The following is a 19,340-nucleotide window of genomic DNA, read 5'->3' on the forward strand; positions in this document are numbered from 1 at the left end:
TTTCTAGCACAACAAATGCTGAAGATATTTTACAACATTTTTCGCTTATTTGCTTCCACACCCCCCCCCCCCCTCCAATCCTACAAAAACTTCATTTTAAACACCGCCTGCATTGGACATGGGGAGTTTGCCACCCCCACTCCACGGGCTTGCATTTACATACATTTACGTACTTGCAAAATTATTGAACTATAAGAAATTCTCTAGGCACAACTTTTCACACAAAACTGACATGATGCTGGAAAATTAAATCCCCCTTTTCCAGGTCATTGAGATTTTTCAGGTATCATTTCTCATCCCAGCCTCTGTTTCATACAACTACACTGACCGCTGACCATGTGCCCTGACACACTGCTTCGGTCTTTCTATTTTCAAAGTTATAGAGGTGTGGAGTTCTCATTCGAGCTAAGGCTAGAATCCGATTCCATCGCGACTTCGAGCAACCCACATCCTTATAAACGTCAATAAGAGTGAAAAACTTTAAATTATTGGAACAATGGCCCAAACATCAGAACTTGCATGTGTATACAGTGCTTTGATCCTCCATGATGATGATGTCCCTATTACGGTTTGTACGAATATTCTTATAAATATAATGTATACCCTAATGATATTAACAAGACAGGTGGTTTTTCTGAATCCTAAACTCGATGATGCTAATCGTTGAATATTTTTCTGAAAGGCAAGCAACTACTAGGGATTTTTCATTATTTAGGTTATAAAAAGTTTAGGCCCATCGAATTTCATAAAGGTTGTGCAATAGGGAAAGTCTATCAATATCTATTCTTTGAGCGAAAACTGCTCTGGAGAATTTTAAGCACTACATTCATCCAAAATTTTGGAATATACTTAGTCAAATCTCCAATCTGTATATGTTCAGCTGCTTATTGTAAATATATTACTGTGAAGACCCTTTCACTACAGCTAAATATCAGGCTAGCTTGGGTTTAGGTAATTGTCCTCACCAATTGTAAAGGCACAATAAAAGAAGAATGTTTCATTGATTTTTTTGAATTTCTTCTTGTTTAGCTAAGAGCAAATCTAATCCAAAATTACACATTCCTTATTGTCATATCATATATATATATATATGTAAGATTTCTTGCCTTGTTCCAATGTATAAACTTCTGCCAAAACACACTGCTCAGTAATATTTTTATCATCAGAAAAAACCCTGATGTTGTTTGATTTAAATTTTATTCAAGTACTTTTCATCCTTCTTCAAAAAGCTACATTTTATTGTCATCATCAGAATCTTTTTGAAGTATATAATGCTTCAAAATGTCAGTCAATTTATTTTTCAATTATATATATACAATCATTCAATTTTGTTTTAAACCAACGTTCCTTAAAATGGCAAGGGAATTTTCCTACCATTCCTCTTTAGCCTTGAATTTTGTTTTGGAAATTGGTCAGCTTAAACCTGCAGCCACTGGGTGACCATTTAAGCCTACTGTTTCCATACTTTTGTACCCAAAGTGTACATTGCAAAATTTCTTAGACCATACACATCATTTCTAAAGAAACAATATGTATCTATATAGCTCTTTAGAGATTTCTTAAGCACAGTTATATAATACCTTGCTGATACCCTCAAGTGAGCCTAATTTCAAGAAAACCTGAGGGGTTAAGGTTCAGTATTGCATCCAAATGTGATGATTTCATGTGAAATTACCCCTTGCAGAAACTAATTGTTAGCATTGCCTGCTGACAATTTAGAACTGCAGTTTGCCATAATTTGCATTGTTATTCACCTTAGCATTTAATTAGCTCTGAAGAATATCAAAACAAGATGCTTAAGAAAATATGTTTATTTTTTCACAAGAAATACTTTTTACCGTAATGTTGATGGCAAAATAGTTCTGCAGCCTTGTTACACTGTTGGTTATTTTCAAATGTATATATGCAAACCTGGCCATTTGAGGAGAGTCAGGCTTCCCTTAAATGTTCTTGGGGGGTTGCTGATTGCTCTCCTAAACTGTTCAAAAAAGCAAGTTGCCCTTTAAAAAGCTTACCTTTGTTTCTATTTTTATATATCTACAAATAGATCACCATGAAATTGCTAGGAGAGCTTTTTACTACTCCCCTGCTAAAAGTCTAATGGTCAGGCTTGATATTTATGAATATTATATACCTGTTAAATTGATATTATATATGAGCCATTTAAAGTTATTTAGTCAGTGTAATTTTTTTATTCCCTCTTCTATTGCCAGGCTGAAAAAATCCAGAAGTTGATTAAGGCAGCAAAAGTTAATGTAGAGCCTTTCTGGCCAGGACTTTTTGCCAAGGCTTTAGAGGGAAGAAACATTGGTGACTTGATCTGCAATGTTGGCAGTGCCCCAGCTGCTGGAGGAGCCCCTGCTGCAGCAGCAGGAGGAGCCGCAGCAGATTCCAAAGAGGAGAAGAAGGAAGAAAAGAAAGAAGAATCAGAAGAAGAATCTGATGATGACATGGGCTTCGGTATGTTAAATTAAATTTGTGTTTCTTCTTTATTGCTTGTAGAATTTTCCAAAAGATCTTTGTGGCTGGAAATGTAAAGGGCTGCTTGGCACATTTACATGAACCAACATCATTACATTTTTCAAGTTTATTTTGTTGAGAATATGGTAAATAATGAGCCTTGCCATTAACCACATTTACTTTTTAGGTGACCTTTTTTCTGCACATATATTCACTATTCACAATTTAGGTGACTCTTTTTCTTCACAAACCACAATGTAAAACAGGATGTTTCTGAGCTTCAACTCTGACTTTCATGCTTTGATCATCAGGCATTTGTTAAACTACTCTTTGCTGGTGTTATTATATTAGATTTCTATGTCACTGAATATAAGAATTGCATAGAAGAGTAGTCAGTAGATACCTTTTTGCCTTTACCCTTATTATCTTCCATACTTTCCTAGTATAAAAGTTTTTCAATTTATGTTTATCGTAACTTTTTTTTCAGGTCTATTTGACTAGATGAACTCTGGTGTCAAATGATGTCATTGTCATGGTTCATGTATACTGATTTATATGTGGATGAAAATATAACTGCAACACAATTGTCTCTTTATCTTTGTTTCTTTACCACCAGCCAATTACAGTATGTGAATTTCAATGACAGGACTGGCTTTGTGTGGTCCTGGTATGATGAGATGAATAGTTTCACTCAGACGGCCTTAAAATTCCACTCACTCTTTTGCATTTGCTTATCTTTTGTTATGTTTTATGAAGTTCAGAAGAAGAGAAAAGGAAGTGACCCTGCAGAGAATTCCAAGTACCATCTTTTTTTGAAAATTCAGGGGAGTGATTGATGCTACAACAATGTTAATAATGATGTATGAAGAACAGTAAGGTGGTCAATATCATATGTAGGTGAAAATTCATATCCTTGATGCTAGCTTCTTGGTGTATGACAGAGTTCTTCAAAAAATATTTTTACAGTGACTTTAAAAGAATGGTCACTTTTGGTTTGTAAAAAAGACCATGAAAACAATGAGGGGGAATGTTACTCAAATGTTGGTATCCAAATTTCCTTTATTGTTTGTTGATAGGTATCGGCATGCACATACGAGGCTGTCTACAAAAAGAAAGATTTGAAGTTTAACCATACAGCCAATTACCTATGCAAATTTTTAAAATAATCATTGACATCAAACAACGTAATTTACTGGACCAGCCAGCAAGTCCACGCATTTTGCATGTCTCGCTTATTCAAGAAGAGCGAAACAATTTTAAGTACAACAGGAGTGATTGGATAGAAAAGTTGATTTCAAAAAGTTGGGAGCGTATATTTGATAGCTATGGCAGTTTTTATGGTACCTGCTTCTCGGACTAATTGATGAACCGGCAAAACAAGATTGTTGTGTTATGACACACCTCGTCTAGAGTTGCTGTAGTTGCACATGAGTTCGCTTTCACGCGGTGGTGTAAACATGGTTGTTCTTCAAAACTTCATCAATGGAAAGTTCGTAGATGCCAATGATTTCATTGATAGCTTTGAGCCCTCAACAGGGGAAGTGTATGCTAAAGTTCCTGCAAGTGGGCCAAAAGATGTCGAGCTTGCTATCCAAGCTGCAGAGAATGCTAAAGATGGGTTAGTACACCTATTGCGACATTAAAATTTGCCAGAAAAGTTCATTCAGAATAGAGTTGTTTACTGCGCGAATCAAGATGAAAGATAGCGCATTTTGAGCTTTAGTTCGTTTGAAGTATATTAATTTTAATTAAGTTAAATGGTTGAACTGTTTATGGTTTTTAATGAATCTTTTCCCCGCCATTAAGTGTTATTTTTATCATGACTGCTCTAGCATAACAATTTCTAACAAAGGAACTGAACATAAATCTGGTTTGGTGGTTATTGTCCTACAATCCCTTTGCATTTTCCTACCAAAATTTTATTGTAAATTTCCTACTTCTATTTCTTTGAAAAGCAATATAAACTATTCACATCAGTTTCTTAAAAATGCTAAAGACTAAGATTAACAACAACTAACTGACAAAAATTAGAGAAAACAAGTCTGAAACTCGTAAAAATTATTTTTTGCTTATCAGCACATGTCAAAGAATACAGTCTGGGTGTCTAGCTGCATTAGCAAACAAACCAGATTTTTATAGAGAAGACTAAAATGTCTTTCTAAATTCAAAGACAAGTTTTTAGAGAATTCGCAGTTAAAGGCAATTTAAAAATTAGCATTAGAAACCCTATCATATCCCGTTTCAGTTCTAGCAGCCCTCTGCTGGCAAAAATATATATTTATTTCATTCCAAATATCATTTTTTAAAGTTTATACTATTTTTTCTATTCTTTGATTGGAATAAGTGTTGTCAATGTTTTTTAAAGTGGCATGGACCCAAGTGATCTTGGCTTAAGGGTGCTTATTGCCAGTTTGGAATCCATGTCACTCATGCCTGAGACATTCAGTGTGGGGAAGCAATTTCCCATTGTATTTCTATTGGCATATTGTTTATTTGCATGGACGCCACCCTGAAATTGCGCTATCCAAATGATGAACCATTAGTTATACTTGATAGTCAAATCTAGTAAGGGTACCATGATTATTGAAGCATCCTGTGAAAAACTTTCAAAATATATCCATAAACATTATTTATAAATTAATTTTCACCAGGTGGGCAAAGTGCTCAAGAGCTAAAAGGTCATTTATCATGATGAAAATTGCTGATTTACTGGAGGCAAGGCTTGAAGAATTTGCAAAAGCAGAATCACGTGATCAAGGCAAGCCTGTGTGGTTAGCAAAGACAGTTGACATTCCTAGAGCTGTTCACAACTTCAGATTTTTCTCTTCTGCTGTTCTCCATTTTGGCAATGAGTAAGTCTCTTATAGCTCCATCACTATGACAATTGTCTGATTATTTTGACCCCGTTTACACTACAGAAAGAAGAACTCTTGGTTACTTTCTTCTGTGGGCATGATAGCACTTTTTTCATCGTGTTTACACTGAAGCAAAAAGGAACAAATCCAAATTTGACCCCAATTACACTTAAGTAAAAAGAACAGAACTTCTTTGTGAAGGATGCGCAGTGGCACGGGAATGACACCCGACATTTTCAGAAAGCTTCACCCCAACCCTAGATTAAGCCCCGTTTTCAATTGTAACCACTGTTTACACTAGAGAAAACAAGCACGATTTGTGAACGGAACCAAAGAGTTTCGCATTTTAGCAAAGCCAAAGAAGAATGGAACCAAGATGCTTAGTGTAAATGCAAGGCCTATCATCACTTTTCAGGCACAGAACCAAAGAGTTCTGTTCGTTTTTCTGTAGTGTACATGGGGTCTTTGTGTACTGCTTTTTCTTTAGTGTGTCAAAGGACTTCTCAGTTGCTACTCTGAATTTTGCACCTAATTGGATGACCAGACCCTGTTCTACACCATAGTTGTTAACAGCTGTGTCTATATACAAAAAAACACTATCAGACATACTGGCCAATATCTATCTATCAATGTAAAGTTCATATTGTTATCTGATGTGATATGAGAGAACTAAACTTGTTCAATCATTAGTTGATTCTTAAATTTTCTCATTCTTCTGTTTCTTATTTCTGGGTTTTGAAATTATTTGCCAGTTTAAAAAAATTGAATCTCATCACATGCTCTTTTAATATAAAGTCAAATATAAAAGAATTAATGTTACTTTTTTTATATAGATCCTCAACTCAGAGTCATTTAGGGGCTTTGAACTATACTGTGCGCAGTCCTGTGGGAGTGGTTGGTCAGATAACACCTTGGAATCTTCCACTCTACTTGTTGACATTTAAGATTGCTCCTGCCATTGCAGCTGGAAATTGCATTGTTTGCAAACCAAGTGAATTCACTTCTGTCACTGCCTGGATGCTTTGTGGAATTTTCAATGATGCAGGTTTGATAAATACTTCCAATTGAAGTTTTAGTGTGAGATTTAAAGAGCGAAAAAAGCCTTCAATCCTATGGTTTCTACAATTGTGGCCAAAATTTCTTGACACTGAATTAAAAATTTTGCATGCTATCAATTGTTCCCAAGAAATATAGGGACACATCAATTCCTCCCCTTCTCCTAATATCATTGTTGAAGTCGTATGAGAGCTAAATGTCCTAGCATTTGATTTTAACCCATAAAATTTTCCCAACCTTGATATAGGGGGAGGAAGTCATGTTGAATAAGAAATGGATTGCATTTTGGAAGCAGTCTTACAAGTTTTGGTCGGAATTGTAGCTCATTTAAAACCATTTGGTGTATGGTTTGTTGTCAAGCTATTCATGTTTGCAGTTTAAGGGGCCCTTCTGGAAAAGCTCAAAACACAATGCTGATCAAAAGAAATTTCATCAGAGTTAATTTCACGAGGGATGTTCTAGAATTAGATTTTGCTAGGGGGTTCTTATTGTAGCTTATTCAGTACTATTCTCATTTGGGTGTCAATTGTCATGCTTAAATTTGGTATTTAAGTCCTTGTGTGATTCTTTGATGCCATTGGGAGAAGAAGGAGTTCTGTAGTTTGGGCTTCTGCACAAAAGTGTGGGTCCCTTGACTCAGATGGGTGTATTTAATTGCTTTGTGTCGGAATTATCATGCTTATTTTGTATGCTGTTTCCATGCTGTTCTCTTCTCCTGTCCCTCCCTCCCCTTTTTATATCAGGCATGGTGTGTTTCTTGTCCTTGTTCATTCTATTGTATTAGGCTAGGCCCTGTTCACATCACGGGATTCATTTCAAACTTCTTGTTATTTTTTGTTTAGAAAAGGCTAGACCCTTAATTCAGTTATATTCTCTTCCCCTCTCATATCTTAGGTATCTAAGGTATGACTGGTGCATCAGCTCTCTGGTGGGGAAAAGTGAACTTTTCTTGTAAATTCCCTGCCCAGAACTTAAGCAACATGTGCCGAAGAAATGTTGAACCAACATCGTCCTAAAGATTTAACTGATGACAGAAACTAATTGTGTAAACAGTAAAAGCCACAAGTCATCACAGCTGCTAACTCCACCTTTGGGCTCTTGATCACTATTACATCATTGGAAAATTTCATGTGGAAAAATTCAATTGTAAATGACTAAAAAATTGGCTGCCAAAGCAGACAGAATATTTTCTAAACTTTTTACAAGCAGCGCCTTTCATTTTTGGTAGGTCTTCCACCTGGTGTTGTGAACATGGTGTTTGGTAATGGAAAGGACACTGGAGCTGAACTGGTGTTGAACCCTGCAGTGAGAGCCATTTCTTTTACGGGATCAACACTGGTTGGACACTATATACAAGAAAAAGCAGCACCACTATGCAAAAAATTATCTCTTGAGGTACTTTTTTATTTTCTGCAATTTTCTGTGGTTTTGGTGCATTCTTTGATTACGTTTTTGTAATCCTAGTTCAATTCAGTATTTATAATGATCAAAGTATGTTAATACTGCTGGTCCCTTTCTGAGCTGGTGCCAAAAGAAGTTCCTGTAACTGTTAATATATTTTGAAGCATTCATTACCACAACATAAATAAATCACTTTTTGTCAAAAATGTTTGTTGCTTATATTTCAAATTCTACTTCATATTCTGTTTCTAATCATCTTTGCTAGCTGTTTGACTCTTTTTTTATTTGAGCCAATAGCTGGTTTAGAAATCACTAAATGCTTTTAAATTATTTGTAGCTTGGAGGCAAAAATGCAGCAATTGTGTTTGATGATGCTAATATTGAGAAAGCCGTCTCAACATGCATAAGGCAAGTTGCTTATATTTTATTGATTGTCATTGATTAATTTATCAAATATTGTCATTTAAGCTTGAGGAATCATTTTTTATTATTTTGAAAGGCCACATCTTTTTACTGCACTAATACCCCAATGTTTCTTGTCATACAAGCATTTATACGATACATGCAATAGCTACTTTCATAAGTAGTCCTCCTTCCTCTGTTTGCTTTTCACATCTGTCTCTTCCTTGATGGTTCATCTCTTCTATGGTTCAGCTTGAGGGCTTTTCCATCCTTTTCTTAGACTTGAACTTTTAGCCATGATTTTTCTCTTTCTTTCCACATCACTCAACCAATTTGAATGTCCCAGTATCATCTGCAGCTATTTCACTATCAGTAATGCCCTGTCTCCATCTGCGCATTCTGACCTCTGTTTTATTCAGCATTTCAGATACAATACCGTTCAAAACCAATGTTTCACTTTCATGCAGTAGAGATGATCCTTTTCAAACAAGAATAAAGGACAGTTAACAATATTTTCTTACCCAACTTCTGTACTACTCAATACTGCAGCATGTTAAGAGCCGCTACTGCTACAGACAATGTTTCCTCGATAGCATGAATGCTCACTGGCTTTATACCTGAAATGCTCACACTGACTCTCCTTATGGTCAATAACTAACTCAAAATAAACTAGAATATATTCCAAAAAAGGAAAGGAGTTCAAGCAAACATAAGTTGTAATTACAGAGCTTTATAATATGTCTAGCCCAGCAAAATTAAATTTGACTCATTCAGCCACTGTCACGAAGACAACAATAGAAGAGACAGAAGCAATGCATTGTTGATCTTATGAACTTTGATTGTCTTATTCTGAAAGTTCATTACCTTTGCTTAAGGTTTTTTTGTAAGATTGATTCCTTGGAAATGACACATGTGCTTAAACAATGGAATTGCAATAGCTAAAATACATTTGGAAACATCATCAACATGGTAAACGATTTCAAGAATCAAAAATATTTCTTTCTGCAAATTTATGCGATAATTTTTGTTTAACTTGGTATAAATTCAAGCTATCCCTTATTGCTTACGAATCTGCATGTACCCTGGCCAATGTACAGTTTCAAAAAGCTGTTGCTCATACTTTTCACACATAATCATTTTATAGATTAAATTGTTTTTTAATAGCTTTCCATTTAGATTCAAACCTTTTTTTGAATTTTCTGTATAATTTCAGGTCTGCCTTTTCAAATCAAGGAGAAATCTGCCTTTGTACCAGCCGTATCTTTGTGCAGAATAAAATTTATGACGAATTCACAAATCGTTTCGTTGAACAAACAAGGTACGAATCTCTGACAATATCATTAATGTTGCCATTTTCATACTTTGTTATTTAACAGCTCATCGTGTGAGGTATGTCTGGATGAATACGTTTTGAATATGCATACTTTCGCACCAAAACATTTAGAATTTTTGTGTGTTATTGGTTAATCTAAATGGTATGAAAGGGGAAGCTAACCATAACCTTTTTTACATAGTTTATGAAGAAGCTGAAGTAAATATATTATTCAATGCATTGCATTCTATTAGCACCACTATTATTTTAGAAACCTATGCATTATCTTCAGTGGCGTAGATAGGAAATTTCATAGGAGGGGCAAAAAACTGAGATTTTCCTACAAAAATCTAACAAACATTTTTAATTTTTTATACACTTGAACAATTCAGTTCAGTTCAGTTCAATTTAGTTCAGTTTTATATGTTTAAAATTCCTATACATACAGCATCTTACTACAACTATATTACAATTAATTACATACAATGTTCGCACATTACGTAACATACTTATAATAACAGGCAATAAATAACAATTACGTAAGATGTTGTTTGCAGAGGAGTTTCTTTAGGAGGAGCTTTCTCAGTAGATGAAATAATCGAAGAGATAGCACCCCCTTTTCTAAGATGGTTTTAAATGTAATTGATCATTTACAAGAATGATAGGACAATAAATTTCACTTCAGAATCAAATTTGATAGTTCTTGTTGAATAAAAAGGTTAATAATAATAATAATAATAATAATAATAATAAAGGCATTTATACTGCGCCATTTATCCACGCGGCTCAAAGGCGCATTACATAATGTTCATAAAATTAATGATATAATATACAGTACTACAGTTCGTAAAATTTTCGTAAAATAAATAAAATCTAATTAAAATATTCTTGAAAAAGATGCGTTTTCAGTCTGCTTTTAAAAGCGACAAAATAATCCTTTGCTCGCAACGTGTATGGCAGTCTTTTATCCAAAGTAAAGGAGAGGCACCTGTAAATGCACAATCTCCAGCGGGCACTAGTTTTGTCCTTGGTGTCTCGTGAGTCAGTTCATCATCAGCAGATCTTGTCCGTCGCGCTGCTGTTTGTAATGTGACCAACTCAGTAAGGTATACTGGTGCAAGGTTATTGATGCATTTGTAAGTCAACGTTAAGATTTTATATTTTATCCTGCATGATATTGGCAACCAATGAAGCTGTTTTAACACTGGGGTTATGTGACTGTCCCTCTTCGCACCGGTCAAAATCCTGGCGGCAGTATTCTGAACTTTTTGCAACTTTTTTAACTCGCAGATCGGCAAACCATATAATAGAGAATTGTTGCAATCTAGCCGAGATGTGACAAAAGCATGGATGGCTTTTTCAGCAGCTTCTTTAGTGAGATACTTCCGAGCTAGGCGGATTTTATGCAAGTAGTACCTAACTGAGCTGCACATAGTTTACATGTGACTTAAGTGACAAATTAGCATCAAAGACTACACCAAGATTTCGAGCTTTTTCACTTGGTTTAATTGTAGTATTTCCAATATTGACACACAGGTTTGACAGTTTTGCACATTATTTTCGCGTTCCGATCACCAATAATTCAGTCTTGTCTCTGCTTTAGCCTGTTTGTTAGCATCCAGGACTGAATTTCTTGAATACACCCTTCGATTTGCTGTATTGAGAAAGCTGCACATTCTGGAGTTGGTGAAAATGACATATAGAGTTGCATGTCATCTGCATAGAGATGGAACTTCATGTCTCTTTTCCGAACAATGTCTCCTAACGGCAGCGTGTATACGAGAAAAAGTAATGGGCCCAGCACCGATCCTTGTGGAACACCACAAGATAGAGGCACCTCCTTTGATTTTTCGTCTTTAACTTTAACCATTTGAAAACGATGTTCTAGATATGAAACAAACCATTTCAAAGCTGCCTCTTGAATCACGTAATACAGAATGGTTTACTGTATCAAACGCCGCTAAAAGATCTAACAAAACAAGAATAGAGACTTTTTGTTTATCCATTGCCATCAGTAAGTCATTTTGAACTCTCAGTAATGCTGTTTCTGTACTATGTCCCTCTTTATTTGCCGATTGCAATGGCTCAAAAAGATCGTTTTCCACCATATGCTGAACAAGTTGATTTGCAACTGCCCTTTCGAAAAGCTTTGAGGCGCAAAGCAAATTGAAAACTGGTCTGAAGTTGGCATTTTTAACTTCCTGTCCTGGCTTTTTCAAATGTGGGTTTAATATAGCAAACTTGAAACGTTCTGGCATAACTGAAGTCTGAAATGTCGTGTTAATTAATCAGAGTCATGATTTTTACAAAAGGTTCCCCACAACGCCTCGAAACCCCATGTTTGCACTGGGTCTAGATCACATGTTGTTATTGGTGACTTTTTTATAAGTTTCTCAACATTATCTTCAGTTTGGTGACAAAATGTAGTCATTTGGGTCTTATATTTGGGTTCTTCTGGTACAACATTACTATTTTCATCCCTATTCATGGCCAGGTCAAAATGATTTTGAATCTTCTCAATTTTCCCCACAAAGAAATCTACAAATACATTTGCAAGCTGCAGAGTAGAGTCATGTTTAGGAAGGGGACACTCTGTCTTTTTATTCAGCATATTGTTCAGAACCTTGAACAATCCTTTTGTACTTGTGAATTTTCCATCACTAAGTTAGAATAAAACGCTGTGTCTGACTCTTCTAGCAAGTTTCTTAACCTAAGCTTTTGTTCAACAAATTGTCTCTATCAACAGCTGACTTTGTTCAGCCATCTTTCAAGTCGTCTCCTTTTCTTTTTTTCCTCCCGCAGGTCATCAGTGAAGCCCCGGCGCTTATTTCGTATGGTAATGATTTTTTCCTGCTCAGGTGCATGTTTATCAAGGATCTTACATAAAGTACTATCATATGCCGTAACGAGGGCATCATGTCAGTTAACTGCTGCAATGATTCAAATTTGTCTCCAAGATCAGAATTAAACTTCTCAAAATCAATCGGTGTAAGCTTTCTGAAAGTTACTTTTTTCATTTCCTTAGGTGGTTTTCCAAGGGATAGATGGCATTTTATCGCAAAATGATCGGAAATTGATTTTTTTTAAGATTTTGACAAAAACTGACAACAGACAATGATCTTTTTATACCTTTAGCACCAAGGAAACGCACAGATCTAGTACCAGAATGCAAAATATTTTTTCGTATCAAAAAACGTCATTTTTGTGGCTTGCCGTGTACCTACCATATTAGTGAGCATTTGACACAGATTCAAAAATGTTGTGACACAGATTCAAACATAACATATCCACATTAAAACTGAAATAAAACAGGAGTTAAAGTATAATTATTTACTCAAAGTTATTCGTCATGAATCATAACAATTGAAGATTTTATGTCTTCTCCTCGCAAAAGGAATTTTTAGTTGCTCATTTGATTCAGAACAGCTAAAGAAATCGTTACAATGAATTTAAAAGACTGTCCTCTCAAAATTTAACACTTGGATAAAAGTAGAAAACCATGTTATATTTCTGACAAAGTAGGAATTTTTCTGACAAAATAGCTTTTTTGCGGGGGGTCAGGTGGGCCAAAACAGGGGGGTTTTTGGCCCACCTGACCCCCCTCTATCTACGCCACTGATTATCTTATCCAAACTGATTTGCTAATTTAAAGGGAACCAAAACTAATCTAGACTTTGAGAATAAAACTAAAATTCAAACATAAAATGCAAATTTTAGATATCTGAAGTTTTGCACATTATCAGTGTTTGATATTTCATTCATATAATCTTTAATCTTTGTAGAAAAATCAAAGTTGGCCCCCCAGAGGATGACAGCAGTTTTATGGGAGCACTAGTAAGCAAGCAGCATTATGAAAAGGTATTCTTGTCAAGTTTGAGTTGGGTTTTTCACATTTTTAGGGGAGGTTCTCTATCTTATGATGAATGAAATTGTTTGTTGTGTGTAATGTGTAATGTTCAGTCATGCATACAAAAAAAGTATATATCAAGTTTCAAAAAAGGGCTATTTTTTACTGGTAAAATAGGAAAAATCATTTGATACTGTAAACATCCGCAAAGAAGAACCTAAGAATTGAGGAACCTATATGCTGTTTTTTTACCGTGTCCCTTGTATTTGAAAACTTTTGATAAGCTCTTAATATAGCATGTAACATGATGAGTTTTGAAACTTTGAGCAGGCCTGTCTGTCTAGAAAATGTTTGCGACTGTTTGGCATTATTTAGTTTGTCATGGTTTCCCTCTTGTTGATCTTGTTGACTTGTAGTTTCTTTTCCTTCGTTCATCAAAGGTGAAATATTTCATAAGTCTTGCAGAGGAGGAGGGAGGCAAAATTCTTTGTGGAGAGGGCAAAGATGAGCCGCTAGACCTACCTGAGAGAAATAAAAACGTAAGATGAATAAGTTTATCTGAGGTTCCTCTTTCTGCCAGTAATAAATGCTTTTTATGCCGTCGTCGAACATGTGTAATTAAAACCTTATTTTTTTTTTCAACCAGGTGTAAAAATAACATACCTATTTAATACCATAGTTACCTATTAATGTGAAGCAAAATCTGTAATTTTGTAAAGCAATTCGTGCTTTCTCTTAGCCAATCTTTTGCATCTGTTGAAGATTCATGTGATGTTAACATTAATCATTGTGACAGAGTCTCCAAACGTAGATACGCATGTTTCAGTAGATTATATGATCTCTTGATTATATGTTCTGTTGATTATATGTTTCTGTTGATTATATGATCTGTTAATTATATGATTCTGTTGATTATATGATCTGTTAATTATATGATCTGTTGATTATATGATCTGTTGATTACATGTTTCTGTTGATTATATGATCTGTTAATTATATGATCTGTTGATTATATGATCTGTTGATTATATGTTTCTGTTGATTATATGATCTAGCAGAGTAACAGCAGTTTTTTACATCATAGGGCTATTTTGTACGTCCCACTGTAGTTGTTGGTCTTGCAGACAACACGAAATGCATGCAGGAAGAAGTGTTTGGTAAGTTAATACTCTATAAGCAGAAAATTCAGAACAACGCAATGCGCCGAGAACAAGCAACGACGAACATAAGTAAATTAAAGTTGGCTAATATTTCGCCCATATTGGCTAAAAATAAAATTTATTTTTATCGACTTTTCGCCGCGAGTATTCCATTGGTCCTTCCCTTTATTTACACAATACTTTTTGGTTCAATATTTGTCTCCTCAATGACGGTCCCTTGGCCTATTTGGTGTTCTCCTTACGTATCTGGTCACGTATATCTACTCTCTTGCATTTAATTTTACAAAAGGAAGTTAATATAACAACAAATTGGAAAATTAAGCATTCTTTTGGAAAGTAGACAAAAAATTGAAATTGAAGGTTACATTTTTTACTATATGGGAATGAATTCAAAACACATTCTTGTGTAAAAATCTATATTTTTTCAGAAGTATTTTCAAGGGGGTGTATTTCCTTGTTACAAGCATCTGATCACAAGCCATCATAACCAGCTTATTTTCTTTTAGCATATCAATTATATTGCATTTTTCCTCGTCGATGTATTCGCTGCATTCCTCTCTTTTGCGACAATGGGACCATAATAAATTTCATTCATTTCATTTCATCTTATGATATTTATACAGGTTAAAGGCTCATACATATATATGTTTTTCAACCTGACCTGTTTAAAAGATTAAAATAAGCACTAATCCTAATAACAAAAAAAAATTTACTAACCTAATCTAATTTACAATAATATATAAAACTAAGGCTTTAAACAAGGAATATTGCTAAGTTTAAATTTCTTCAACAATGACATATCACATGTCCTTACCACAAGCAATAAATACTATTTCTTTGATTTTTGTGTAATTATGAATTCGAATGATCTTCGTTTATTTTATTTCAAATTTCTAGGCCCATTTGTTTGTATTGCGCCTTTTGATACTGAAGAAGAGGTAAGTTTTGGTATTTTAAAGTAACTACCTTCGCTGGAAGAATAATTACAGTGAGATATAACTCACTTTAACTAGTAGATAAGACAATGAACTTTTTCTATTTCAACTCTTTGTAATGTTTGATGTTATGTAATCGTTTTCGATCTGTTCCAATTTCAAAGTTTGATTTATGGTCTCTAGCTAGCACAAACAAAGAAACTATATTTTTCTATGTTCAAATGAATTTGTTCGGTCTAAACTGAACATAATCTCGCAGTTCTGTTAAGATTATATTCCGATAAAAAGATCACTCTTACTCACGTTTATATATATGAATGGGGTCATGAACCACTCTTTGTTACTGACACGTCTTCCAAGATCGTTTAAGATAATAATGCATGTGAAAATTTGTTTAATTCCTTTAGGTTTAATTTGACTGACATCAGTGGAGTCACGCTGTCCAGGTTGTTAGCCTTTAATAAATGCTTCTGACTTACTTTTTCTCGATATGATTACAATCAGTCTTCTGTTATCCACAACAGGCCGTTAGACGGGCAAATGGGGTGAATTACGGATTGTGTGCAACTGTTTGGAGTGAAAATGGATCAAGAATTCATCGCGTGGCACCAAAACTCGAGGTAATATCCACAACAGCAATTTGATTTTTAATACCTTATAGGAAGAAACTTCACCTAGTTGATTAAGGATGTGTCGCGTCAACAGCAATACTGTGGCTAGAAAAGATGAAAGTTTCAGTTAAAAAGCATGCTCACAATGGGTTGTCACTCCATGTGAGCAGACCAAAGTTTTACACTAGACGATCTTCGAAACTTCTAGTTAACCCTAAATACTTCCTGATGTGATGATTTTTTATACTTTCCGGATTATAGAAGTCAAGATTCAGTTTGATAATATAAGTATTTTTGGATTTTTAATATAATCCAGTCAGAAAGGTTTTGTTGATAGCATTCTAATAAAATGTTTCTTAAAGGGCATATGTCTTGTTAGCAGTTGGCTAATACAACAAAAACGTTTGGCTTGGACTTCCATTGTTTCATGACTTTTCATTACTTCTTTATGAATTTTTACTGCCTTAAAAATTCATCCTCGATTCCATGCTTTGTACTAAACTAAAACAGTAGTTGTTTTGCATTAGCCAATCATTTCCTTTTAATATATTTAAAATTGTCCAATCAATGCTCCCCGTCCTTCATTCGAGATCTCGTTTATAATACATTAAAAATTATATTTGCTAAAAGATAGTTCAAATATTTCATCTCTTTCTTTATGTATGTTTTTGCTTCTTTAAAGCTCGTTGTTTTTAGACAGTTTAAGATAATGTTTTCTTTGATCGATTTAGTTTTTACTACAAGGTTTGAACGAATACCCAAAATGCTCAAATTACTTGAATATACATACGTACCTACAAATGCTGCGTAGGTCCATCAGGTGCTCATGCGTGTGCCGATCAGTTTCAGATTCTTCATCCACTTTCGGTCTCTGAAAATGCTATTTTGAATTTTAGGCCGGTACAATTTGGTGCAATTGCTGGCTGATTCGAGACTTGAATATGCCTTTTGGTGGCTACAAGCAGTCTGGTCTAGGGAGAGAAGGATACAAAGATTCCTTGGAATTTTACACCGAAGTGAAAACAATCTGCGTCAAGATAGATGAAGGAAGTTAAGCACGAAGATTCATACCAGAGTGCAAAGTATTTTTTGTGCGCGGGGAATTATTTTCTGTCGCTTACGCTTGCGCGGGAACAAATCATTTTGCAAAATGACAGGTTAAAAGCTGCGGGATTTCATTTTTAAATAGCACTTTTACGGCTCGAAATTAGGCTATGCGCGGAATTCACACGAAAGTCCATTTTCCAACTGCTCGGATTGATCTAAATTTGCAAAAATGCGCGGACGGGATTTGAGCAAAAAGTTATTGCCCAAAAGTTATTTTTCGTTCCCCGCGCATACCCAAACTTTGCAGTCTGGGATTCATATCTACTTTGTTTTTTATTTTTAGAATTTAATTTCAAATTTGTTTGTTCCTAGAGTCTTACAAGTCAGATGGCATGTCTTTTATCTCTCGGTCAATTTCAGGAAAACCTGTAAATTTGCGCACCCTGTTCTGGGGGAAAACTAGAAAATTACGACTGCGTTGATGTCAATTTATGCGAATGCCAATCAATGGGTGAACAAATAGGGAGGTATTAGAAATTTGTGAGTGACATTGCGAATTGTTCGCATTTGGTAGCGGACATGGAAAGTTTATACTTTGGTAGGAAAGTCAATTTACACCTTGTTTTGGGATAAAGTTAGCATAAACGATTCAAAATATGCTTCCTACCAATTATTTCTTGATTGGGTGTGAGGAATGAAAATTCCACTGAATAATTCGACTACTTGACTACGTATGTATCTTTTTAGAATCTGGCTCTTGTTCCTAGCCTGTGTTTCAAACTATTTTTTAGGCCCCAGGCCACTAGTTTTTTGTTAATTTATAATTGCACTTTTGTCTTTTTTGTCGTTTATTTTAGGGCATGTTTAATTGTATTTAGATATTTTACATAAGCGTCGTGGATTTTTGTCTGCTTAAATTCGTGTTCCCTAAATTCCTAGATTTTAGGCAAAGTTTAATACCCAGTTTTATTTACAATGCTCTGTGTTGTTTGCAATATTTTCAGTGTAGTATTTATGCAATGAATGAGTATTTTTGTGTATAATGCGGTTAGGCAGTTAAATGTTGTCTTTCATAGCTGTTCTCTTCCGATTATTTTGGGATATTGAGCTTTCCAAGCATAGGCGTAGGGTTCTTAGGGGCTTGGAGGGTTGTACCCTCTTAACCAAGCACAAATTATCACATTTCAGACTCCACTCGGGGCGAGATCCATAATAACCCCCATTAAACGTTGTGCAGCCGCTTCATTTCATTTTCATTTTTAATTATTTACACAGGGTAAAGCTATCAAATACATACATATATTGCTTTCCAAGCTGCCCTGTACAAAGAAAATGATAAACGCTAAAATTTGAAAATACAGATATATAAATATACAGATTAGTATAACAAAGTAAAAGCATTTGAAATACTGGAACTGGCACCAGGAATAAAAAGGGTCCCTTTAAGTTCTGGAGTTTTCGAGATAACATTTTACTTGTTTGAAATGTTTTATTAATTTAGATTTTGCGTCCGTTATTTGCAAGACATTTGCTACGCAGATATTTGCAAGTATGGTTAAGGCTTTAGAAGAAATATTATTATGACGCGGTTGCCGCTTGAAGCTGCCTTACGGATGTGTGGAAAATTTTCCCTGCGTTCACTACAGTAACATAGATGTCTATTCTATTAGCTATGCATGAAAAAGATGTCCGGTACGTAATACAAGCTACTATGAGAATATGAGAGTGAAGGGAGACTCTTCGGTTGAAGTTGCACAAAAACGGTCAGCACTAAGTGTTTGGCTCGCGGGGTATTCTGCTGGAGAAATGGATAACAAAAAATCACCAAATCCCAGTTTTGAGGCAGTTCGTACAATCGTAAATCAAAGAAATGCGAATACTTATCTATATAATACGGAACACTGGATATGATTCACTGGATAAGGCTCAAGGATGGATTTGACACATCCCTCCCAGTTCTCGGCAGTATCAATATTGTATTTCGTCTAAATCCGATGAGAAAATGTTGGAGGAGAGGTAACACTTTGGTAAAATACATTTTTTGATGTCATCATTTGATTTTAAAACTGCCTTTACATAGCCAACAGTTAGTTATGGGCGTTCCTTTCAGGTAAAATTGGCTTCCTTTGTTTGCAAAAGGGCGTTTTCTAGTGCTAAAATGGCATGGCCTAGTCTTTTTTGTTCTGCCCCCCCCCCACCCTGCCCCCCCAGAGCGTAGCGGCTGGCGCCGCCATTGATATTTATCCAAGCATTT

General features: G+C 35.1%; 2 protein-coding genes across 3 annotated transcripts; both read left to right on the forward strand.

Moving 5' to 3' along the window:
• The first annotated feature begins 353 nt into the window (after positions 1-353).
• LOC135689666 (large ribosomal subunit protein P1) lies at positions 354-3,044 on the forward strand. Of its 2 annotated transcripts, XM_065206978.2 has the most exons (3): positions 355-568; positions 2,214-2,460; positions 2,948-3,044. In XM_065206978.2, exons 1-3 carry the CDS (start codon positions 497-499, stop codon positions 2,959-2,961), a joined length of 333 nt encoding a protein of 110 aa, XP_065063050.1. In that variant the 5' UTR covers positions 355-496; the 3' UTR covers positions 2,962-3,044. The 2 variants fall into 2 exon arrangements, with proteins under 2 accessions (XP_088964628.1, XP_065063050.1); XM_089108502.1 differs by having other exon boundaries at positions 354-568; positions 2,214-3,044.
• A 151-nt stretch (positions 3,045-3,195) lies between these two features.
• Positions 3,196-18,147, forward strand: LOC135689660 (2-aminomuconic semialdehyde dehydrogenase). Its single transcript, XM_065206969.2, has 12 exons — positions 3,196-4,078; positions 5,112-5,312; positions 6,149-6,360; positions 7,600-7,766; positions 8,110-8,180; positions 9,388-9,492; positions 13,269-13,344; positions 13,774-13,872; positions 14,418-14,490; positions 15,391-15,431; positions 15,953-16,048; positions 16,936-18,147. The coding sequence occupies exons 1-12, from the start codon at positions 3,888-3,890 to the stop codon at positions 17,092-17,094; spliced, it is 1,491 nt and encodes a 496-aa protein (XP_065063041.2). The 5' UTR covers positions 3,196-3,887; the 3' UTR covers positions 17,095-18,147.
• Positions 18,148-19,340: the final 1,193 nt, after the last annotated feature.

Source organism: Rhopilema esculentum, chromosome 5, assembly GCF_057945365.1.
Source record: "Rhopilema esculentum isolate cy_ngs chromosome 5, ASM5794536v1, whole genome shotgun sequence".
Classification (NCBI taxonomy): Eukaryota; Metazoa; Cnidaria; class Scyphozoa; order Rhizostomeae; family Rhizostomatidae; genus Rhopilema; species Rhopilema esculentum.

What these genes read in the sequence shown, in the direction of transcription:
- LOC135689666 (XM_089108502.1), top strand. Translation starts at nt 497, where the DNA reads ATGGCCCAAACATCAGAACTTGCATGTGTATACAGTGCTTTGATCCTC. An exon ending in ATGATGATGTCCCTATTACG is followed by an intron (nt 569 to 2,213) that starts GTTTGTACGAAT and finishes TTCTATTGCCAG; the next exon opens with GCTGAAAAAATCCAGAAGTT.
- LOC135689660 (XM_065206969.2), top strand. Translation starts at nt 3,888, where the DNA reads ATGAGTTCGCTTTCACGCGGTGGTGTAAACATGGTTGTTCTTCAAAAC. An exon ending in GCCGTCTCAACATGCATAAG is followed by an intron (nt 8,181 to 9,387) that starts GCAAGTTGCTTA and finishes GTATAATTTCAG; the next exon opens with GTCTGCCTTTTCAAATCAAG. An exon ending in TACCTGAGAGAAATAAAAAC is followed by an intron (nt 13,873 to 14,417) that starts GTAAGATGAATA and finishes TTTACATCATAG; the next exon opens with GGCTATTTTGTACGTCCCAC.